Source organism: Notolepis coatsorum, assembly GCF_963971535.1.
Source record: "Notolepis coatsorum genome assembly, contig: SCAFFOLD_1590, whole genome shotgun sequence".
NCBI classification, from domain to species: domain Eukaryota; kingdom Metazoa; phylum Chordata; class Actinopteri; order Aulopiformes; family Paralepididae; genus Notolepis; species Notolepis coatsorum.
In genome coordinates this window covers 7,303-33,233 of record NW_028174745.1, presented here as the reverse complement: position 1 = coordinate 33,233, position 25,931 = coordinate 7,303, and the positions used below count along the sequence as shown (strand labels likewise).

The 25,931-nt window shown below is 43.2% G+C and overlaps 1 protein-coding gene across 4 annotated transcripts; it reads right to left on the bottom strand.

Moving 5' to 3' along the window:
- Positions 1 to 1,822: 1,822 nt before the first annotated feature.
- Positions 1,823 to 25,675, bottom strand: LOC311247480 (uncharacterized protein). 4 transcript variants are annotated; one of them, XM_084338520.1, is made up of 11 exons: positions 25,464 to 25,675; positions 24,670 to 24,803; positions 21,085 to 21,266; positions 18,965 to 19,216; positions 14,763 to 14,941; positions 11,804 to 11,934; positions 10,876 to 10,990; positions 8,939 to 9,055; positions 7,259 to 7,339; positions 5,876 to 6,026; positions 1,823 to 3,235 (listed from the first exon to the last, which is right to left on the bottom strand). In XM_084338520.1, exons 1-11 carry the CDS (start codon positions 25,589 to 25,591, stop codon positions 3,062 to 3,064), a joined length of 1,644 nt encoding a protein of 547 aa, XP_084194646.1. In that variant the 5' UTR covers positions 25,592 to 25,675; the 3' UTR covers positions 1,823 to 3,061. The 4 variants fall into 4 exon arrangements, with proteins under 4 accessions (XP_084194646.1, XP_084194649.1, XP_084194648.1 ...); XM_084338523.1 differs by lacking the exons at positions 24,670 to 24,803; positions 25,464 to 25,675 and adding exons at positions 22,605 to 22,741; positions 22,915 to 23,417; XM_084338522.1 differs by lacking the exons at positions 24,670 to 24,803; positions 25,464 to 25,675 and adding an exon at positions 22,599 to 23,417.
- Positions 25,676 to 25,931: the final 256 nt, after the last annotated feature.

Below are 25,931 nucleotides of genomic sequence, written 5' to 3'. Positions count from 1 at the left end.
TTTAATGTTCCTCACCTCACCGAGACAACCCAGTGTAGTTGACAGAACCAAGCACAGAAAACATCAACTTACAGGCCTTATTCAATAGTATTTGATTACACCATCAAAGGGCCTCAAAACACATCTTTTGTTGATTTCTATCTAGTTATAGCCCGACGTGTTGTTCTTTTACTCATACTAGTTTTAGCCCTTATTTCATCATTCATCTACTCTTACTAGTTTTTGTGTTCTTCTACACTGCGCCCCTACAAATTATATTATTATCAAAGACGTTAGCCAGACGTGATTGCAATACAACGACGGATGATCGTCGTTAAAAAGTCAAAACGTGGGGAGTGTTAACGGCATTGCGCCATATATTTGTATAGTAAATGCATGACGTGATCATGAGAATGAATTGCAATAGACGAGCAGGGAATGTCGTCATATTGTGTAGATCAAGTAGACCCCAACTCACATCCCCATCTAGCGTCCGTGAGTCAGAAACCCACCTCCCCTCTTGGGAACAACTCAATGAAAAGACTTCATGACACAACAGAGAGATTGAGACAGATATATTGAACGGGGGGGGGGGGAAGTATATTCATTGGGTATCTTTTTTTGGGGACCGTATGGTATACGCAGAGATATACTAGTTTTGTCAAAGGTACAAATTTACAGTAGGCGGATCCCACTCACACAGACGGACACACACACACATCCAAGCTATGCAAACCACGTACTACTAAACCCCTAGAGAGGACCGTCCTGCGCACAGAGATTCTAACGTCGCCTCCACAGCTACCTGCCTAATCGTAGTGAGCTAAACAAATGATTTCTACAGTATGTATATGAATATAAAAAAATACAATTCTTTACATAATTCTTTAAGATGACAAAACTTGTGTTGGAAATGCCTCGGTTCACTAAACATTATCAGAGACGGTCGAATATGAGACGAGACTTTGATGATATCGCTTCAGACTGTCACTGAGCCACAGTGGAATTTGGCGCAAAAAAAAAAAAAAAATCCATTCATTTAAAACTCCTTTAGCAAAACCCAAAGCTTCGATCAAAACTCTTTAAAAATATGCTTTTGGGAGCCGAGATTCCACCTGCTGGAGGGTCCTCTGGAATCACCAACACAAACAATATCGGGAGAAACAATTTGACGAGCATAAAAAAGAAAATGTAGAACATTTTTAAAAAAAAGTATTGAAATTAAAAACAACGAAAGACCCTTCAGTTAATGTTCAATCTATACTATAATGTTAAATTACAGAACACAATAGTACTCACTATATTCAATATAATGTCTTGGTAGTTTAAGCCGTAACATCTCTCACCTAAATAACAAATTCAGCTTGCATCTCTCTCTCTCTCCCGCTCTCAAGTCTTCATATATTTAATTACAGTATTTTGTACAATCTTTGTCTAGGCACTTTGACTCGTCCGTGCTTGAAAGCAATTAGTTAACTGGAGCCTGTGTGTGTAGAGTGATGTTCAATCTCTTTTCCAGACCGTTAACCCGTTGTGTTATCTTGAGTGCTGCCGTAACCCTTTCACTGCCACACGTACAGGAAGGTTAACCCTTTCACTAACCTTCTGTAGTGTGGCAGTGAAAGGGTTAAGCAATATGAGCCGACAATAGACATGTTGCATGGCGCCCACGCTCCGCAGCGTTGCCTAGGAAACAGACTCCGCCTCCGCGCCGCCGTGTCACACCAAGGACAGTGTGCTCTCGTTGCAACTACCAGTAACCAGAATTACACGAAGGCTTAGCAAAGTAAGTAAGTAAGCGTAGACAGTAGAGACACACCCACAAAAAAAATTATAAAAAAAGAACCAAGCACATGTATTTATGGTCAACAATTAACAGAAGTAAAAGGTTGCTTATGCAAATAGAAAAAGCTGCACGTGATCAGATTCATCATCATCATCCACGACTGGTTCACACACAGAGGACACGTGAAAGGTCTGCATCCACTCATTACTACAGCACTTCAAAGCAGAGGAAGAACCGACACTAAACTATAAACGGGTCATTCCACAGGAGGGGAGGATGCCGATGATACTGTAAGGAGCATGTAGGGAGGACTTGTTTGTGTGTGTGTGTGTGTGTGTGTGTGTGTGTGTGTGTGTGTGTGTGTGTGTGTGTGCATGCATGGACACATGCATGGTGTGTTTGGGAAAGGTTGCGAAGAGACAGGACTGATGTCTCTGATGTCCTGGTGGGAGGTGAGACAGGACTGATGTCTCTGGTGTCCTGGTGGGAGAGAGGACTGATGTCTCTGGTGGGAGAGAGGACTGATGTCTCTGGTGGGAGAGAGGACTGATGTCTCTGGCGTCCTGGTGGGAGAGAGGACTGATGTCTCTGGTGTCCTGGTGGGAGACGAGACAGTACTGATGTCTCTGGTGTGAGAGAGGACTGATGTCTCTGGTGTCCTGGTGGGAGGTGAGACAGGACTGATGTCTCTGGTGTCCTGGTGGGAGAGAGGACTGATGTCTCTGGTGGGAGAGAGGACTGATGTCTCTGGTGGGAGAGAGGACTGATGTCTCTGGTGTCCTGGTGGGAGAGAGGACTGATGTCTCTGGTGGGAGAGAGGACTGATGTCTCTGGTGGGAGAGAGGACTGATGTCTCTGGCGTCCTGGTGGGAGACGAGACAGGACTGATGTCTCTGGTGTCCTGGTGGGAGACGAGACAGTACTGATGTCTCTGGTGTCCTGGTGTGAGGTGAGACAGGACTGATGTCTCTGGTGTCCTGGTGTGAGGTGAGACAGGACTGATGTCCTGATGTCCTGGTGTGAGGTGAGACAGGACTGATGTCCTGATGTCCTGGTGTGTGAAGAGACAGGACTGATGTCTCTGGTGTCCTGGTGGGAGACGAGACAGGACTGATGTCTCTGGTGTCCTGGTGGGAGACGAGACAGGACTGATGTCTCTGGTGTCCTGGTGTGAGACGAGACAGGACTGATGTCTCTGATGTCCTGGTGTGTGAAGAGACAGGACTGATGTCTCTGGTGTGTGAAGAGACAGGACTGATGTCTCTGGCGTCCCGACGTGTGACGAGACAGGACTCGTTAAGAGTCTGCCGCGGCCGCTGCCGCGCCGTCCTCCGCGTGCGTCTTGCAGCTGCCGTTGTGGTGGGCGCCGCGGGGCGATGACGTCCCGTCCTCGCTGGGGGGCGTGGCCGAGCCGTCCCCGTCGCTCCCGTCGTCTTCCTTCTCCTCCTCCCGGTCGTAGTCCCGCTCCACCTGAGACACAGCGGCGGCAAGTCAGACCACAGAGACACGGCAAAAGGACAAAATCACCGTTTTGACGATTACCGTACTTTTCGCACTATAAGCCGCACCTGACTATAAGCCGCAGCAGCTAAATTGAATGATGTGTACATATATAAGCCGCACTGGACTATAAGCCGCAGGTGTTTTAATGTTTAATTACCATATGTAATTAGCATTGGGACACAATACTGTCGGACAAATAACAAGAATTAACTCATTTACAAGTTGTATTAAGTTTAGCAAATAAGGGAACAGATAAATAACATTTCAATGCAGTCAAAAAAGCAATATTTAGATTTTTACATTTTCGGGTTTGGTCACGTCGAGTCACATATAAGCCGCACCGTTATATAAGCCGCAGGGTCGAAAAATGGGGGGGAAAGCCGCGGCTTATAGTCCGAAAAGTACGGTACGTCAATTCTAGCTTTGTCCCCCATTATTGAAATACTTGGTTCCATCTTAACCCTTTCACTACCACAACCACACTACGGACGGTTAACCCTTTCACTACCATAGTACAGACGGACCGTCTGTAGTAAAAATCCTGCTTCCACATTTTACTTCTCAGGCAAGTCACCCGAGACGATCGGATTCATTGTGGAGCCTCAGAACAGCGTGGAATCGGTGTTTCAACCACCCAGCGTTGGATCAATAAACGCGATCGATATTTGGAATGGCGATCAAGGAATTGGAATAATCTTTTTGGAGAACATCTGATCTGAGGTAAGGAATCTATTTTACCAGTCTTGGGATAATCAGAGCTTTTTTCACAGAGATATCAACGTGGGCCCTATGTGTGTCTGTGTGTGCTGATCAGGAAATGGATAATCGATTTTTCAGCCCGCTTCTATAGCGTGCATAAGTACACATATACTATCGATAATCTAGCGTTTATTTGAAAACAATTCATAAATAGGCAGAAAAATTACAACGTTTTGTGTATTCCAGAATATTCCAGTAAAGGGCGATTATCACAGAATCTTTATATTTTCCTGAAACTGTCAAAAAACTAGAGTTTTTCAAAATGGTATGAAACGGAAATGAACAGATTAAAAAACAATCCGTTTCGACAATGTTGACTGCAAACAAGTCATTGATAAGCGACGGCCATATTATACACATAGCCATAATTTAAGATGTAGTTTATGCGTTCGCAAATATGAGAGCTCTATCATTGAAGTGGGCGTTGGCATTCAACAGAGTTCCGGGGCACCGGACCCGTGGCACGGAAAGTGTTAAACAACATATTTATTAACAATCTTATCAATAACAAATAGGGAGGGATGGGAAAACTCACAAAATTACTATTCGATCGACACTGGGAACTATTACAATGCTAATCGAAAATCCCTCCCCTTTGAAATGCAGTTCAGCCGTGTAACAGTTAATAGTACACTACACTATAGTACACTACACAGCGTAGGTGCCGGTAAAAAAAAACGAGGGAAAACATATTTTCTGAAACAAAACTATATTTGCATAAATTATTCTAAACAATAAATATACAGTTTCACGGCATAACATCGTGTTTTTGCACTGTACGGAAGGAACACTGTTGGTGGTTTATTTCACTCTGTTGTACGGAACACTGTTGGTAGTTTATTTCACTCTGTTGTACGGAACACTGTTGGTGGTTTATTTCACTCTGTTGTACGGAACATGTTGGTAGTTTATTTCACTCTGTACGGAACACTGTTGGTCGTTTATTTCACTCTGTACGGAACAATGTTGACACTTTTTTCATTTAATTTCAAATGTTTATTTTAACTTATTTGCAATGAGTCTGAAAAGGGCTATAGAGATCGATCGATCCACAGGCTTCAAACTATGAGAACGCTGTACTTGTGTCCTCGTCTCTGCGGACTGTTATCGATGCTAAACGATGACGTGTCAAAAAAGGTGTAATGTTTTCCCCACTAGACTCTGAAGTACAACAACCCTAAACAGGAACTGATCGCTCCCTGGTGGTTATCAAGGTGTCATATTTCCAGACGGAGCGGATATGATCTTCGTGGTCATCGGCCTTCACGCGTCGTTACGGCTCAGCGTAGTGAGATGAGGATATATGACGGAACAGCATGTTCATACTAGCGCTCGTTTCCCCCATGCTTTTTCTTTTGTTGTTGTTCTTAGCTCTATTCTATTTAAATCTTTTAAAAAAAATTCTAATGTACCCCAGTTGCCATTGCATGTACATATGTGTTTTATTACACGTATATGCACATACATACCAACTATTTCGCCCGTTTTATTCTTCCCCCATCGATCATCCATAGCAACACTACTATCACCCACATCTAAGAAGGGGGATCCCTTGAACGGGCCGTCTAAGGTTTCTCCCCTCCACATTGCCTGTGGTGCTTTTTTCCTATTGCTAGGTTTTTTGTGAGTTTTTCCTTCATTCGTATGTCTGGGAGTGTTGCATTTATTTATTTATTTAACATTTATTTTGGATTTCATGGTGTTTTTTTTCTGTTTGTTCTTGATTTATTGTGATGTTTCTTCTCGTCGACTCGTTTAAAGAAGACTTGCCCGGCCAAGACATTAACTTGCGATTTCGGGCTTTACAAAAAATACATTTGATCAGGAGTGTTTTGGGGGCCGTCCTACCTGGATGGGTTTGGGGGGATGTCCTCCGTGGACGGGTCTCGTCTTGCGTTGGTTGGTCTTCTCCTCGTCTCGGCTGCTCTTCTTTCTCGACGTGGAGCGCTCCCGTCTCTCCTTGCTCCGCTCCCTCCCCCGCCGGTCCTTCCCCCTCCCCCTGGTGGAAGAGTCGGGGGGTTAATAAATACAACGGTGGCCACGGCGACCCACGAGGCTCCGACAACTGCCCCTCGGTGGGGCTGAGAAACGTATCCGAATTCATCAAAATATGGCCTAGTAGTGTGCAATATTCAAATCGCAGGACGCGCAATATCTTTATTAAATATTGCCATGCTGCCGATGTCCTGGCGTACAGAGAGCCTCCTACAGACATAAGAAAACATCTTTGTTAGGCGGCTACGTGGCGTAGTGGGCAAGGCGCTCGCCACGAATGACGGAGACGCTGGGCTCGCCTGTTCGAGCCCAGCGCTCCACATTGCTTTCAGTTTAGCTGGTCGTTCATACTAATACACATTGGCCGTATTAGGGGGTGGGAAACTGAAGGGTGGGGATCGGGCGTTGTGGACAGCGACTCCTACAGGTCGGTTGGTGCGCCTGCGCAGTAGAATCAGGAAGTGTCGGGGGCAGCGTGAGCCTCCCACACGTTACTCCTCGCCACTGAGAGATCGAGCTGCGCAGGTGAAAAGATGCGACTGCTGTTACCTCAAGTACCGGAGGGGACTTGTGCTATGTATGACTTAGTCCACATTGCAGCCGGCTTGTGGGAGGCAAGAAACAGCGTTCGTGACAGAGGAGGGTTGAATTGGATGATACGAAATTGGGATGGGAGAAAATATAGAAAATGGGAGAAAAAGTGGATTAAAAATAAAAAATAAAAAAAAACATCTTTATTTGGTACAGATCAGTTGCATTTGCACTCTGGTTGGATTGCACTTGCGCTGTATAACGACAATAGATTTTAATCCAACATAAAATGTTAAAATAAACAGAATCTGCCATGAGACCATTAATGATGAAAGGTCTGCCCAGGGAGACCGTGTGGGGGGGGGGGATTTACCCGGATCAAAAGATGTACTCAGTCAAATGTAGACTTAGTCAACACCGGTTTATTTAGCTTTACAGCCCGGGAGACTTGGCTCGAGACACCCGGCGAAACCCCTGGCCAGGTGGGGGCGCTCTCATAACGGGCTCCTCGAGACATGAGATTCCTATACATTTATAAAAAATGAGCCAAAGGGGTGTGGTTTGGTCTGTCCAGGTGGGAAAGTGAGTGACAGGGGAGGAGGGGTGATGGGATGGTGAGCTGGGGGGGGGAGGAGGGGGTAGACAGAAACTGAGTATTGGAGAATAGGTGTGTGGGGGGATAACAAGGTGGGGGGGGGGGGTTACCTCTTTGGCGAGGGAGGAGGCGGGGCTTTCCTCCGAGGGCTCCTGGAGCGCTCCTTGCTCCTCCTCCTTGCTGTGTTGCCCCTGACAACACAACAACAGACGGCGTCAGCGGGGCTCAAAGTAACAACAGACTCTTAATAATAAACACTGTTAGGACTATCTGACTCTTAATAATAAACACTGTTAGGACTATCTGACTCTTAATAATAAACACTGTTAGGACTGTCTGACTCTTAATAATAAACACTGTTAGGACTATCCGACTCTTAATAATAAACACTGTTAGGACTATCTGACTCTTAATAATAAACACTGTTAGGACTATCTGACTCTTAATAATAAACACTGTTAGGACTATCTGACTCTTAATAATAAACACTGTTAGGACTATCTGACTCTTAATAATAAACACTGTTAGGACTATCTGACTCTTAATAATAAACACTGTTAGGACTATCTGACTCTTAATAATAAACACTGTTAGGACTATCTGACTCTTAATAATAAACACTGTTAGGACTATCGGACTCTTAATAATAAACACTGTTAGGACTATCTGACTCTTAATAATAAACACTGTTAGGACTATCTGACTCTTAATGATAAACACTGTTAGGACTATCTGACTCTTAATAATAAACACTGTTAGGACTATCTGACTCTTAATAATAAACACTGTTAGGACTATCTGACTCTTAATAATAAACACTGTTAGGACTATCGGACTCTTAATAATAAACACTGTTAGGACTATCTGACTCGTAATAATAAACACTGTTAGGACTATCTGACTCGTAATAATAAATGCAACATGGACTCTGGTGCAGTGTTTGGACCATGTATACCATCATCACTATTACTACTGCCTGATTGAATCCTGCCACTCACTACTGTTCACTACTACTACCGTTATCACTATTATCATTACTACTTGCGCTTTGCTCTATTATTATTACTACCCATCCTACCCGTATCCCCCCCCCCCCCCCCCCAATGCTGCTATGACAGTTGAATTTCCCCATGGGGATTAATAAAGGAAAACTTTTGACTTGACATGTTGCCATGTCATATATCATAAAACTCTTCATACTTGGTCAATGGTAAATGGCTGCATTTATATAGCAGCTTTTATCCAAAGCGCTTTGCAATTTGTTCCTCACATTTGACCCATTCACTCCGACAGTGGAGGCAACCATGCAAGGTGCAAACCTGCTCATCGGGAGCAATTAGGGTTTAAGTGTCTTGCTCAAGGACACTTCGACACGCTGCCCAGGAAGAGTGGGAATCGAACGGGGAACCTTCAGATTACCAGACGACTGCTCTACCTCACGATCCACTGTCGCCCCCCAGTGTACTTGTTCAGTACTTGTTCATTCTTCACTGTTCATACTTTTTGCACATTACTGCTCAATTGCACAGCAATTCCATCCCACTGTAGTTATTTTTATTCTAATTTGTGTATATACTGGACCACATCGTGCACAATTGGACAGCCCTGGCCAAATTAATCTAATAATTCTATTCAATTCTACTTCTATTTTAAGTTAGTTTATATTCCATTTTTATTCGACCGTAATTGTCTGTCCGTTAATGTCGCACCAAACGACCAAATCAAATTCCTTGCATGTATAAACCACTTGGCACTAAAGACCGGCGTGAGTGCGATTCATGAGGTCGTACTTGAAAGGGCTGCGACTGCGCTTCTTGTCTTTGGAGCGTGAACGCCTCCTGTGGCCGCCTCGGGAACTGTGGGGCTCATTCACCCTCGGTCGTGCTCTCGGAGTGGGTTTGTTGCTCCTACAGGGGAAAGAGACAAATTTTAAAGGCCCAGTCAGTGATCCAACCATAAACCAACCAAGGTAACCCGACCGCAAAAAGAAAAACCAAGACGTGTTTTCAATCAGCAAGCTTTTACATCTGGACACTTCAACATGGACGACCCAAAGTACATTTAGTCATTTAGCTGATGCTTTTATCCAAAGCGACTTACAAGTTTTGAACGACAAGCCAGCAAGAAGGGTACAACTTTAAAACACTGAAAAGCTTGTCAAGTCTGAGTGACTGGCGTTCCAACAAGCGTCTTCCTCAGAGTCAACCTTTTGGGACACGTTTTCAATCTCTATACTAACTAAGGAATGACAACAGACAACAGGTTTAAACATTGAATGTTTAAATGTATTTTCTGTATTTAAGAGGTTTGCTTACATTACGTTTGTAAATACTGGATCAAAAACAGATCTATATGTGTGTAGGTTTTTAGATAACAGGTATTAAGGGTATATCCTATATAAGACAATTAAATAAAATGTGATTTAATTTCATTGGATGTGCACTGACAAATAATGCTTGTATATCTTATCGTGTGTTGTCATGTTTGTTTATGTGTTTGTTTAAAAAATTAAAAAATAAAATACAAAAAAAATACAAAAACAGATCTATTTGATGATTTACAAGGAGTCCAGAAAGTTTCAAATGGCTAATTCGTCCACTTTTAAAGAATGTACGTCAATATCACACTGGTAAAACCGGATGAACAGAATAATGACTTAACCAATAATTAATTACTTTACTTGTGTTTCATTACGCATATGAGTGCATGCTTACCAACAGTTTTGCCTGTTTTATTGCAACACTACTATCACCGACATCTAAGAAGGGAGATCCCCCCTTGAACGGCCCTTCTAAGGTTTCTCCTTGAGTTTTTCCTTACCTTCGCGTGGGGTATGTCTGGGAGTGTTGCATTTATAATAATTTTTTTTTGACTTTATGGTGTTCTTGTTTTGTTCTTGATTTATTGTGATGTTTCTTCTCGACTTGTTTAAAGAAGACGTGTCCGGCCCATGGGGACATTAACGTGTGTTGTCGTGCCTTACAAATACATTTGATTTGCTACACTATCTCTCGAAATGTATTGTACAGCCAGGGACCAATTTGTAGAGAAAAGAAATCCCACTCGATTCTTGGAGTGGGAAAAAATTTGTCGGTGATCAATCCTGCACTAGATGTAAAAAGAATAAATAAATAATATATAATCATTGATCCAATAAAATATGCTCATACATTTGAAAATAATCCCACGTCCCCTCAAACCTCATTTCTTTCATTAATGTCACTCTACATTATTATTCACATCAAGTCTCTCTCAACTGTTCAGTCATGCTAGGGAGGTCCAAGGTCTTTCTGCAGTCAGAGCATTTTTATAAATAAATCAGTGGTAGAGCCAATATTTATTTAAATTGCATATTTCACGACCATACAAAAAAAATGCTAAAATTGTAATTCTTCAAGCTCTCGTCAGACGCACCAAGCTCCCGATAGCAAAGAACTAGAAAAAAAAAACATTTCATATATTTAATATCATTTCATCTCCCAACAGCCGAGTTGCCCGCGAGAAAATCGAATACCTGTGCAAATGAGATGCAAGACTTCTCAATACCTTTTAAAGCCTTAAATTGAGAATCATGCATTTTATCCTTTTTAAGACGCTTTAATACCCCCGCAGATAGATACCCTGAATAAAGTGCATTGAGGCCCCTACAGGACCTCTCAACAACAAGACCAGCACGCACAGACCCTGCGAGTTGAGCGCGGGTCGGAGTCCAGTAACGGTTGCTCACCGGTGACTTGAGCGAGACCTTTTCCTGCGCGTCTTCGAGCGAGAGCGTGACCGCGAGCGAGAACGCTTCGACTTCCTGGAGCGACTGGACGAGCGCTTCTTCTCCTCCTTCTCCTCTGGAAAGACAAAGACAAAGACAAAGACGATCGGCGGAGCGCAGTTTTGTTTTATTTGTCACGTATAAAGTACACGTACATTACAGTGAAATGCTTGGTTCTGTGTGAGCCCCCTGAGATTGTGCTTCATACAGTAAAACAAAAGTAAAAAGAATAAAGTCCAACCACTATACAATAAAGTACAACCTAAAGTAAAAAATGACGTACAAAAATGCAAACTTAAAAAGAAATATGCTAAATGCAATAATTAGGTATGGATGTAGTGCAAATATTTTTGTAATAAATAGATAAAATATGGTGTAGTGCTTAACGTGTCTAAAGTGAATGTTGAGGGTGAGTGTTTGTTTAAAGTGAGTGTGTGCAGTGAATGTAGATGGATGGGTTAGTGTTATATATAGAGTCATTGAGCGTCCTGATGGCCTGGGGATAGAAGGTCCTTTTGAGTCTCTCCGTACTGGGCTGGCCATGAGACTTCAAGTAGCGCGTGCCTGACCAGGCGGGTGGTGGTGGTGACAGTGCACCTGGCTCGATGGGGGCAGTGAGTGTAGGATGGATGAGGGGGTGCACCTGGCTCGATGGGGGCAGTGAGTGTAGGATGGATGAGGGGGTGCACCTGGCTCGATGGGGGCAGTGAGTGTAGGATGGATGAGGGGGTGCACCTGGCTCGATGGGGGCAGTGAGTGTAGGATGGATGAGGGGGTGCACCTGGCTCGATGGGGGCAGTGAGTGTAGGATGGATGAGGGGGTGCACCTGGCTCGATGGGGGCAGTGAGTGTAGGATGGATGAGTTGATGAGGTGGTGTACTACTGTACCTGGCTCGATGGCAGCAGCGATGGTGGACTGGGCCTCCCTCACCCTCTTCATCACGTCCTCCAGCTCCTTGGCGGCAGCCTGCGGCGTCAGCTCCGGGGGCTTCACTATGGCGTTATTGGAATGGTTAATCCTGGAGGACGGAGCGAGACGGTAAAGTTATTATTATTATATAACTGGAGGTGCAAATCCACAGCCTGCAGAATAATGAAAGACCCCCACCAGCCCAACAACAGCCTGTTCAAGCTGCTGCGGTCAGGCAAGCGCCTACTGCACACACGCAACAAGAACGGAGAGACTACGGCTCAGCTTCTCCCCCCAGGCCATCAGAACACTGAACTCTCCACACACAAGTACATATTTATTTATTATAACGTATAATAATATAACCGATAGGGCGTACAGACCCTCCTCTGCACCTTTCTTTACAGTTTATATTTCTCATATTCAAAGTGAATTATATTATTTACACGGTTGATTTATTTTCATATTCAGATCAAATTCTATTTCCTATATATTTATGTCTTTCTACCATTACCCTGCCCATACCTGTACCTCCCCTCCCGCACGCTGCTATAACACCTGCATTTCCCCAAGGGGATCAATAAAGGAATATCTTATCTTCACATCGACAGGCAACAACTTAATCTCCCTCATTCCCAATCATTAAGTTCAGCAGTTGAGCAGTTACTTATTTTACAACATCAGGTGTTGGTATTAACTGTACTGACTATTCTCAACACTGGTTGAGTGTGTAGTGGGGTAGTAAATAACATAATACATACAGGACTATCGGACTTTTTATTATAAACACTGTTAGGACTATCTGACCCTTAACACTTTGGATGCCACGGACGACATAACATGTGTTATCAGCTAGAGTTGTTCCGATACCGATACTAGTATCGGAAATGCCGCCGATACTGCCTAAAATGCTAGTATCGGTATCGGCGAGTACACGTAAATTCTAGCCTCCGATCCCATGATGTAATTTATCTCCTGCCGAGTCCTGCGGAGAGTGAGGATTATAAAATGAACATGTTTTAAAGTGTGATGCTGTGTCATTTTAACAGCAGATACACTTTCTTAAATTCCATTGTCCCCGACAGTGCGGTGTGACGGGGAGCTCGGACGGGAATCGGGATGTGTTTGGCTGGTGTTATGATAGCATTAGCTGGAAAGATAGCTAGTTGGAACAACATCCGCTTTTAACGTTACATCAAATCAGATGATCGCCTGTCCTTTCTCCAGGACCTAACACTGTCCGTGACCGTCTATCAACAATAATGCACCCACGGTGAATTGTATTTAAGTTAAGTAGCTACGGACTAGCGTTAGCTGACTATTACTAACGTTATCTTAATGTCGATGCGGGAAGGCGAGCTAGGTCAGTTAGCTTAGCTTGATAACGTTACCGTGTCTAAAGTTGGTGCTATTCACATAATCCAGCAATAATGGCTGCAGACCTGCAAGCAAAGTACAGCAAGTGCCAAAGGATAAGAGTCTGAGGCGGAGTTTCAAAAGAGAATGTTGAATATTTATTTTGCATCAAAAATCACAACATGAACGTCTGCCACTAGCTTACAGACTGAATAGGGTATATCTGCAGAGCCACTGAGTAGCGAGTGCAACACCGTTTAATGTCCGTGTGGATCATTGGAGTAGGGTATATCTGCAGTGCTGCAGCCCATACTCATTGATTAATGATACTAATACAAATCTATACAATCACCTGTTGTTGAATAAATACCATACGTTCTAGTTATTACTAAAAAACAGTATAACAGTATCTGAAAAAAAAAAAAAAAAAAAAAAAGTATAATTTATATAAATTCTTTTTTAATTTTTTTTTTATGCACTGGTATCGGATAAATATCGGTATCGGCCGATACCCAAAGCTTAGGTATCGGAATCGGATCGGAAAGGGAAAAATGGTATCGGAACATCTCTATTATCAGCCCGCCCCCTGAATGCCCAGCACGACAATTATCGCTTTCTTTTTTTATTAGCGATCTGAATTCATATTTCATCAACCGAGTCTACCGTTGGGAAACCAGCCCCATCAGGAGCTCAGATGTTAAAAAAGCGCCCCCTATCGTCTCCCAGATGGTAATGCACCCTTTTGGAATGGACTCAATGAAAATGGATGAAAAAGAAAAAAATCCGGAATCCACATTTTACTTCTCACGCATGTAACCCGAGCCGATCGGATTCATTGTGGAGCATCAGAACAGCGTGGAATATGTGTTTACAGTATGTAGCATTGGATCAATAAAAGGATCGATTTTTGGAACGGCGATCAGGAATTGGAATAATCTTTTTGGATCTCAGGTAAGGAATCTATTTTACCAGTCTTAGGATAATCAGACCTGTTTTCACGGAGATATAAGCTTTTCCCCTATATGTGATATGGCTGTTTGGCTGTGCGAGCGATCGATCAGGAAATATATCAGATCAGATATCAGAGCGCCTATATAGTGTGCATACGTACACATATACTATCGATAATCTAGCGTTTATTTGAAAACGATTCATAAATAGGCCAAAATAATTAGAACGTTTTTTGTGTATTCTAGAATATTCCGTTTATTATGGAATATTTGTATTTTCCTTGAAAACGAGGGCTTTTCAAGATGCTATCAAACGGAAATGAACCGATACAAAAACAATCCGCTTCGACAATGTTGACTGGAAAATGAGTCATTGATAAGCGACGGGCAGATTAGACACATAGCCATGATTTAAAAAACATAGATTAGGCGATATTAACGCTAACATTGAAGTGGATGATGGGCATTCAAGGGGGTAAAAAGGAAAAACACGGCCGGCTCTGAAAGTGTTAATAATAAACACTGTTAGGACTATCTGACTCTTAACTCATTCAGGGCCAACAGCGCCCTCTGCTGATTTTTATTGATTCCCCAAGGGGATCAATAAAGGAATATCTCATCTCATACATACTTCAAGGGTCTGTCTCCGAACATGACCCCGTTGTAGGTCAGGGCCCTGGAGACCGACTCCTGGTTAGCGAACTCTACGAAGGCGAAGCGCGTGGGCTGAGTCTCGTCTCCGGCCATCCGCACGAACTTCACGTCTCCAACCTGCTTGAAGAACTCCAGCAGCTGCTCTGCGGTGGTGGTCTGGAAGGGATGCAAAATGTTTAAAATGTTTTAAGTTCAAGTTCTTTATTTTGTCAAATACACAAAAATGCAGGGGCACTGCAGGTAATGAGTGAGTGAGCTCGAAACACAACAAACGTCAAGGGTGCACAATTAAGAAACAACGGATACAAGAATGGTAACTGTTCTGAAGGATCAGATTAAACCGAATATATATATTTATTTATATATATATATTTAATTGTATTTGTATATCCCCTGATATCCCTTGTATATTCCTTGTACAATATGCATTGAATATCCCTTCTAGTCTACTGAACATCCCATAATAGTCTCCATTCTACCATTGGACGAGACCTTGGTGCCAGGTCGCCATACCCCTCAGACCAGGTTCAATCGTACCGCTCAACATGTATGGACAAGTCCTAGTTCCGCGTAGGAATATGTCTACCGCACCACTAATGGTACTATTTGTTCATAGTGCGTATATATACTGCGCTATTAAAGTAGAGCTTTCTTTTAGTCCAGTTCCTTACCCTCCAACAGAGTGACAGACGCAAAAGCCTCCCCGCGAACCACGTGTGGGCAGTAAGGCCAATTCGGCCCAGTATCGGCATTGAGACATCGTGTATATTAATATTTGAATAGTCATATTTGGCACTATATCGTCGAGTTGGACGTATTCTATTAAGCTAATAATAGTCTATTCATATGTAGTGCCTCGTGCGGTAAGAGTTCTATAGTAATCAGCACCCCCATCGTTTCGGGCATCAGCTGGACGCTTATCCAGGGTGGTTGACCCCACGTGAAGCTGCACCCGAGGAGCTCCAGGCCAAAGAGCGAGTGGACCTGTATATTGGATTATTCTACCGACGACGGCTAGCCTTCCCCGGCTTGGATTATGCTTTGAGTACTTTGATTATTCTATGGATAAAGGCCAACACTGCGGTGTGTTGGAAATACCCCCCCCGGAGAGGACGACAGGTGAGAAGACGCTCTACACGACGAGGTCGCCTCACGTCTCTCCATCGTGGACCGGAGGACGCCGGCCACAGAGAGTCCAACTGCTTTCATCTGTGGATCGAGGATCGCTGGGCACCGGGTCGCACGACTGTGGGCTCTCCCAGGATACCCTCGGCCAGACGGGATACAGCAAGACTCTACCCCCCCCCCCTCCAGCTGTCCTACAAGCAGTCGGAACCTTCCCCTAGTGTATCCAGCTATATAATCATTCAAGTATCATTGCTATTGTTCCCTAAATATTCCAGGTTGTATATTTGCTTCCTGCGCAATCAGAGATTGGACATTCGATATTGATCTATCTACGAATACTCATTTGCCATAAAAGTGCATACTATTTCAAATCATAAATGTAATTAAGTGATCGTTGTACATACCTTTTGCTATGTATTATTATTAAACGCAGACTTTCGACTTGGTACATTTGTGTTGGATCCGTTTCATCAGGTGGGAGTGTTTATCATAATTATTTATACCTAGTACTGGGTGGCCAGAGTCTAAAGTACAAGAGGTAGTGGTAGTAAGTATCATATCTAACCATACAGTCAGGGAATTGTACCCCTCAGTTACAGTAACAATAAGTAGTAGTAAGATAATTAAATATAAAATGAGGTAAGATCAAATAAAGTAGTCAATTATTTACAGAACGTGTCTTGTGTATGTGCATATTAAGGTGCAGGGTTCAAGAGTTTTTAAGAGGTGCGTGTGTTCAAGATTTTTTTTTTTAATAGGGCTATCTTCTGTTCTTGTCCTTGTCTTGTGGGGAAAGGCTGTCTCTGAACTAGCGCTGTCCCCGAAGCCCGTTTCTGGGATTCGAACTTCGTAGGGGTCTTGAGGGCGTGTAGTTGGAAGATGCAGAGCGTAGGGGTCAGATAGAGCTGTTCCCCTCGCTGCACAAACACATGTTAAACAGCCGCCAACAGGATCACAGCAGGAGCCGGTCGCTGTGGCATAAATATCAGCAGCATGAAGGATCGCCTACAATAAACCTTTATTCAACCAGGCAAGTTAACTCGGAACACATTCTAATTTACAGCAACAGCCTGGTGGAGGAGCTGCAGGGGGCGGGAGGCTTACAGACCAGCCAATTAGTGGGAGATAGGGTTACTGACCAGCCAATTAGGTGGAGGGAGGGTTACAGACCAGCCAATTAGGTGGCTAGGTGGCCTTGATGTCATAGACCTGAAAAGTCGGGGGAGCCCCTACTCTTTACAATAGACGCCCTGGGGACCTCGGTTTGGCGTCTCATCCGAAGGACGGCGTTCGTAACTGAACTGTCCCCGTCATTTATTTGTAAAGCCCGAAATCACAGGGTAATGCCCCCCATGGGCTGTGCAAGTCTTATTTGAACAAGTCAAGAAGAAACATCACAATAAATCAAGAACAAAAAAAAAACACCATAAAATCCAAATATGGGACACTCCTCCCAGACATTCCCCAATGAAGATGAGGAACAACAGACTAAAAACCTAGCGATAGAAAAAAGAAGGGAAAAAAGCACCACATGGAGGAGAGAAACCTCAGATGGGCTGTTCAAAGGGGATGTCGTAATAATATGGTGTTGCTATGGATGATAGATGGGTGCTGCGCCAGGTCCAGGGGACAGAGTGGAAAATAGGGAACTTTACAGATGGAAATCTAGATAATTTCAGTGAAGACAACCCTCCTTCTACGTGGGAGACTTCAGGGCTGCTCCAGCAGTCTCTCTCCAAGTCCAGCAGCGTGGCTGCATTCTATTCTAGAGAATAGTATCGCACGATACTCTGATATTAGAAAGGTATTGCGATACCCAGCCATTAAAAACGGTCCAATACTCCCATTTTATTAGTATCGGTTCAGATCCTTTGAATTAATGAGAATGTCCACAAACACGGCTTCACGTAGAAATCACTGGCTGCGCGCAGAGACGAGTGCTTAGGAAAAAAATTGTTCAGAGTATATTTGCTTAGATAACGTAATTGTCTAATTCAATTATTTTTTATTTCTCCATGTGGTAAATACACAGGTCACAACATGTTTACATGAACGTTTTGGAGTTGTATTTGGAGTGTATTTGGTGACTGTATACACTGTAAGGGAACGTCAGGCTATTGTCCTCCCCCACTTCCAGTGATGAAGCTAAGCTACGCTAACAGAGCGACTGTTCCCAAAGCTAAATGCACGCACAGAGACAAAAAAGGTATGTATCTTCTTGTCTAACTCCAGGGAAGATGTTAAATAAGCTAATTTCCCAAAATGTTGGAGTTTTGGGAACCACAGGAGTGGTTCAGCAAAAAATAGTTCCGAGTATATCTGCTTAGAAAGCGGAAATGTCTAATTCAATTATAATTTTTTCCCCCACGTGGTAAATACACAGGTCACAACATGTTTACAGGAACGTTTTGGAGTTGTATTTCGTGACTGTTGGGAACTAGGCTAAATGTGTAACCTGCTTCCAGTGAATGACACTAAGCTAGGCTAACGGTGCAGGCGTTCTCTAAGCCTAATGCATGCACAGAGAGACGAAAAAGGTATGCATCTTCTTGTCTAACTCCAGGGTAGATGGCAAATAAGCTAATTTCCCAAAATGTTGGAGTGTTCCTTTAATATTGCTGTTCTGGCCGATACCGATATTTACCGATGTCGATATCTCTGTATAGAAAACACTTTTTTATGATAATCAAATAAAGAGCCATTTTCCAAAATGCATTTATTTTTTTTAACTTGTGTAAGTTATTTTCAGAAATGACTGATATTTTGAAACTATTTAAGACCGAAACATATATTGGCCGATTTTATATCGGCGGCCGATATATCGTGCATCACTAGTCAAAATATTTGGTTATTTAATAATAAAAAATATATATTACCGGTAGTATCGCAAATTTTTTGTATCGTGAAAACACTACTAGAGAACTCCCCTACATCAGAGACGACCCGAAAGCAGCCGTGCCGCTGGACTCGGCTGCGAAAGGAACTGCTGAGGGTGCGTCGTCTAGCTCCCACCAAGTATATAAAAAAAAAAAAAAAAAAAAAAAAACATACCTGCGAGTTCAGGTTGCCGACGTAGACTGTCCTCCGGATCTCGTTGATCTTGGACGGATCTACGTTCCCCATGAGAGGGGGCTGGGCCGCCGCTGCTGCTGCTGCTGCCGCTGCCGTGGCCTCCAGGACGGCCGCCGACACCCGGCTGGCGATGGGCAGGTTCAGCTGCGGCGTTATCTGTAGCAGCGGCTGCTGCTGCGGCGTCTGGGGCTGCGGCATCTGCGCTGTTGGCGGCTGCGGCAGCAGTGGCTGCTGTGACACACATGGAAGACTTCTGTTAACCCTTTCACTGCCACACTACCAAATTGGTTAACCCTTTCACTGCCACACTGCCACGTTTCAACCTTACCGGTCTTCCTCATGTAATGATAGTTTTCCATAAACATCGTTTAATTTTTATTCTAATATGCTTTTAACACTTTGATTGCCCAACCCGAGTTTTCTCGGGTTTACCCCCCGTGGGTTGAATGCCCACTCACGAGAATTCTCGTATTTTCTAGTTTTTTTTTATTAGCGATCTGAAATCATATTTCATCAACCAAGTCTACCGTTGGAAAATCAACCACTCCAGGCGCTCAGATGTGAAAAAAGCGCCCCCTATCGTCTCCCAGATGGTAATTCACCCTTTTGGATTGAACTTAATGAAAATTGAGAAAGAAAACCCGGAATCCACATTTTACTTCTCACTCATGCAACCGCCGTCGACCCGTTTCACTCTGGAGCTTCAGAGCAGCGGAGATTATGTGTTTTTACACTATACTCTGTGGATCAATAAAATTATTGATTTTTTTCGAATGGCGATCAGGAATTGGAATAATCCATTTGGATACCATCTGATCTCAGGTAAGGAATCTATGTTACCAGGCTTAGGATAATCAGATCAGTTTTCACAGAGATATAAGCTTTTATGTGATTACGTGATATGGCTGTTTGGCTGTGCGAGCGGTCAGGAAATAGGAGAATCGATTTTCAGCTTGCGGCACGAGCGTGCATGCGCACACATATACTATCGATAATCTAGCGTTTATTTTAAAACGATTGATAAATAGGCCGAAAAATGACAACGTTCTAGAATATTCCAGTAAAGGGCGATTATCATGGAATGTCTTATTTTTTCCGTGAAATCGAGTGCTTTTCAAAATGCTAGAAAACGGAAATGAAGCGATAAAAAAACAATCTGCTACGACAATGTTGACTGGAAAATGAGTCTTTGATAAGCGACGGGCAGATTAGACACATAGCCATAATTTAAAACATAGATTAGGCGATATTAACGTTAACATTGTAGTGGATTTGGGCATTCAAGGGGGTAAAAAGGAAAATACGGACTGGCTCTCAAAGTGTTAAGGTTCCTAGATTTTGCACTGAATTAGGAAAATCTGCCTTTAGCTTCTGTGCCCCAGAAACATGTTTTGTAAACCACCATAAAACTCAATAAATTAGTATCTATTGGTCAGTTTAAATCTGTAATAGCAAACCACTTCACCAAATGTTTAATTGATTGACTTTGTTCCTATATTGTTTTTTTGTATTCATCATGTGTTGTATTTCCCAACGTCATTGTAAATGAGTTTGCTCTCAATGATCCTTCAAGATTAAATAAAGATTGATTGAATGAACCACATATGAAAGTGGCCCAAATCAGAATGGAAAAGATCAGATTCCATGAGATTTGAGCTGTTCACACTCACTTTTTAAATACCAGACGAGCAGCAAATGGGATGCTTTTAAATGTTCCTTTGATGCAGTCAGAGCTTGGTAAAGCTGCATTCTCCCACTATGCTCCCTTTTTATGGAATACGCTGCAAGTAAAACTGTCTCTAGAGGCACTTCCTACTGTGAATGCTTTTAAAGGTATGCTACGACTAGCCCTTCACGAAACATGCAACTGTTTTACCTGATGCTATTGCTGATCTGATTATGCTCCTTGCCACCGCACAAATGGCCTTCTGTATTTATATTCGAATTGTATGTTTTTTGTTTAATGCTCCGTTTTATGTTGAAACTTGTTGTGTGCCGTGTTGGTCAGGACTCCCTGGAAGAAGAGATCGTGTATCTCAATGGGACATTCCTGGATAAATAAAGGATAAATAAAAAATAAAATAAATAAAAGTACTCACGTTCTGAATGGGCGATGGAGTGGGTAGCAGCCCGTCGCCGGGGACCAGACCGGGCGTACTCATCACGCTCTGAGCGGGCGCCGGGGTGGGAAGGGGCAGCAGCCCGCCGCCGGGGATCAGAGTGGGCACCGGGGCTGCGGGCGCCAAGAGAGACAAGGCCTTGGCCTCTTCTGGGATCTTCCCTGTGGGGACAGGACGCGGCGTTAGTGTTGGCAGTGGAGACTCTCTCCTCCGTCTCCACTATGTCTGCACAACTAGCCCACTGTACTCTAGAGAGAAAGAGAGCATAGCCTTCCTCGGACAGACTACCAGAGTTTCTACCCGCGGTACACTGGAGGCCGAGCCTCGCCACTGTGGTTCCCTCTCTACGTCTCGGATTTACTTTTAGTATTAGTTCGTTTTTATCTTCCTCAGACAATTATTGGCAAGCGACAAAAAAATAATCTTTACTTTTCCACAAAGAAAAAGAAAATCTGATTTTGTCCCACGGTCTCTTTTTCATAAATAAAAGAAAATAAAAAAAGCAATGCCGAGAGAGAAAAACGAGTCAACACTTTGAGGTATGGATCACCTGTGCTGGAAACATATTGGTCATGAACCATACGATATCAAGCATGGGTGCTTTTCCGTGAGGGAAGGGGGCGATCTTTCTCAGTGTCGTTAAGGTGTGCAACACAAGACAACGGTTCTCAATGGCTGCGTCACTAATAGCACACAGGACAATCGGATCACAGAACATTTTAAAAGAGTTGTAGGAAATGTTAACCAAAACTTTGCCTCCAAAACAACGCATTAGGAATCTGACATAATGAATCCAGATTCAATCTGCCGTTTCCTCGGGAAGAGACTAGAGGAGCGACCCGAGGGGGAAGCTTTACACTGTTGAACTGCCGTTAGCGTCATGACTATGCATCAGACTCTAATAATCAATAAGATGATTATAGGAAACTGAAGAACGATAAAATCATCTTGTGCTTGGAGGCATAGAATGTATAGTAATTTAGCTGATCTCTAAAACATGACGGGCCTACCGATTCCAAAATGTTTCCTAAGAATGAACAAACCAAAGTGCTAAGTTGCGACTTTCTAAGTAACAAAATTATTATTATTGATGGTAGAAACCCTATTCAAATCAGTTATCATCAGTGCTCCAAAATGGCGGGAAACCCTATTCAAAACAGTTATCGGTGCTCCAAAATGGCGGAAACCCTATTCAAAACAGTTATCAGTGCTCCAAAATGGCGGAAACCCTATTCAAAACAGTTATCGGTGCTCCAAAATGGCGGGAAACCCTATTCAAAACAGTTAGCAGTGCTCCAAAATGGCGGAAACCCTATTCAAAACAGTTATCAGTGCTCCAAAATGGCGGAAACCCCTTTTCAAAACGGCGGCGTGGAACATGTTGAGGAAAAGACACTGAAACGCAGCCCCCAAACTAGATTTACTTGAGCACTGATGCAAGTGAGAGTTAGGCGTTCAATTAGAAGATTAGGGTTTAGCTGTTAAGATCTCACCCCTACCACATCGCTAGCTCTTTATCAGCAAGTGTAGGAGACAAAGAGAGTGGTGCGTTAGTTATCTTCATAGCACCCCATGTGTGAGATACACATTCCCCCGGGTTGCCATCATGGCAACCTGGACACAACTCAGGTTGCAGCTGCAGAAGTGGAGAGAGGGGGGGGTTGGGACAAAAACCGGAAAAACAACAAACCAAAAAATAACAAATATAAAAAAAAAACAATGCTAAGAGAGAGATATATTAAATACTGTTGCTAGATAGAGAGAACAACACACTGGACAACATGGGGAAAAGTATGAAAAGAAACAAACCAAAAAAGAAAATAAAAATAAACAAAAAAGAGACAAGGTGTCCATCTTGGAGGGTTCAGCGGGCTATTCTCCTGGTCACATCCCCCCCTTGAAGGCTGCGTTGGCCCCATCGGGGATAGTGGCTTGGAAAACAATGCCTGACTCAGGCTAGTGTAGTGATACAGCTGGGCCAGTCTAGTCATCTGATATGCACACATAATCACACAGAAAAAACATACAAAACCAAATTAATAAACTTAGTAGCTCATCCAAGTAGCACCAAGTCACGTGGACCAAAAAAGGCATTTCAGGTTAAAGGGGCGGTTCACCCAAAATAAAAATAAAACATATCCACACCACTCCCACCCCTTACCGGAGCGCCGTCGATCCGGCCAGATAGTTTCGGTGGGGTTTGGTGGGATTTGCCTAGTTTTGGACATATCTGCCGCCCGTCACTCAAAATACAATGGAGCTGCATGGCACTCCGCTTGTGGCGCTCAAACTCTCAAAGCACCAAAAGAATACTTTTGTAGTGGAAGTGGAGTGGCGCCGAGGTGAGTGGCAGCCTATCTTAGCAGCCCCCCCCCCCCCCCCCCCCCCCCCATGCTGCCTGAATTTCGCCAAGGGGATCAATAAAGGACTATCTCGTCTTATTATCTTATCTTTTGAAAAACTAAAAAGCAACGTCTCTTTCCAGAAATCATGACAATACACAGACCTCTTGCTGTGAGCAGTTTCATGTGGGAACTGTTTTCTACCGAAGTACACCCCCGCCTATAATAATAAATGGGGTTGTTCTTTGGTAGAAAATAGTTCCTACATGAAAACTGCTCACAAGGTCTGTAGACTATCTTGAGTAACCGGGCCTTGATTTCTGGAAAGAGACGTCGCTTTTGAGTTTTTCAAATCTATTTTTATTTTTTTTTGCCGTTTTGAGCTCCATTTAGTAATATTGATATGTCCAAAACTAGGCAAATCACACAGAGACCATTTGGATGGATTGACAGCACTCTGGGTACGAGGAAAAATATGCCTTTCTGAATTTTGGGTGAACTGCCCCTTTAAGAGAGAGCAAGTCAATCAGGTGAAAACTATTTTAAATGTACATGAGGGAACAACAACGAGACCAAGAGAGAGAGAGAGGGAGAAAAAAAACAACAAAATAAAACAAAACAAATAAACAAAATAAATAAAATAAAAAAGAGAAAAGAGATTAAGTTAGCGGTATTGTTATACACTTGTTGAACCATTTCCTTAAAAACCACTAGTGTAATCACCATTCTGTATGAGAAAACAACACCAAACACTTGCTACATGAATCAATAACTGTTTTTTTTTGTGCGTTTACAGTAGATTCTCATAGTAGTGTCACTTTGAGGCCAACATGACGTAATAACATTTGTCTTGAAGCTTGGAACAGTCCCTCTCTTTGGTATAACTGGAACATAATAACTGTTGAAAGCACTCTGTGTCGCCATACACTCTTGTGATCGTGTTACTGTACAACGCCGGAGGTGTTTCTATACCAAATAATGTATATGATGATGTGAATTGTTAACTCTGATGGGGAGTTTCACATTGTGTGCGACAAGTGGGGATGATAAGGAGACGAATCAGCGAACATGTAAACGTTAGCGTTCATCTTGTCTGGTTGCATTTGGGTCGAAATCACAGAAGGTTTCGTCTCCAAACAGGTAACGTTACAGCCGGTATATAGTGAGTGGCAGATTCATCACACAGGTTATTTGAGGTGGACCACCCCGATACAATACTCACCCTCCGCACAGGGAACCACTATCAGAGCTCGGTCAATAAACACAGTGTTGGTTAAATGTTGGGCCACGCCAACACTGGACGGCTCTCTGTATTTTATGTAGCACACCTTGGACGAGAAAGAGAGGGGTGCATTGCTGTGAAAACAAAACAGAGAGAAACAGACGTTAACACAGCCAGTAGTAGTAGTATTAGTTTATCCAGTCATCATCTCACACAATACAATATACACCATCATTTAACAATATTTGATTTTTACAGTGACTGAAAAGGTACAGACTGGAGCATAATGCTTATACATGCCCGTCCTATATTCCTAACAAAAATCAAGACTCCAAAACAGTATTCTAAAAGAAAATAGCACAAAAAAACAACAGTATTATTCACCATTGTAGTTTTCAAAAATAGCTTTACAAACCATTTTCTTAAAAACCAAAAGCGAATGACTCATTCTTCTTAACTGTATATCAACAGCATTGTTCCACAACAAGTTAACCCCAATCATAGAAATACACCTCCTCCTCCTAATCCCGTTCTTAGCTTTTTGAACAGTAAACATACATGTTATAAAACACCAGAATACATTCAAAAGATACGTGTTGATACAAACATACATACACACAGTACATACATGCCCATGTACTGTGTGTATGTATGTTTGTATCAACACGTATCTTTTGAATGTATTCTGGTGTTTTATGTACGAAAATGTATCAAACTGTTTCCTGGTTGTAGGCTAAAGGGCCGCGCAGCCCCGGTGTTTCCTGGCGCGGCCTGCCCGGACGGAGAGCACTTACTCGGGCGGGTAGAGCCGCAGCTCCTCCACGTCGCCCAGGAAGGCGAACAGAGTGCGCATCTGCTCGCTGCTCACGGCGGACGACAGGTTGGTGATTTGAATCACAGCGGTGCCCGGTATTCCACTCATTTTGACGTTGAAACCGAATGTTTTGGGCAAAATCTTTACAGTGTTGTATTCGGGGGAAGCATTCCAATCACTGCGCACTGCGCATATTATTGTCGCCGTACATCCGAATGCGCTACAACAGGCGAAGAGCCGCCGCGCCCTGTTACAGCGCCGACGCGCGGTGCGGAGGGCTCATGACAGGCAGCCGTAGGCAGTGGATTCTAGATTCAAATGTATATGTATTGTCATTATACACACACAAGTACAGTAGCCTGCAACGAAAATAAGTTTGGCATCCAACCAGAGTGCAAATGTAACAGTAAAGTGCAATAGTAATATACAATGTACAGGTGATTAAGCT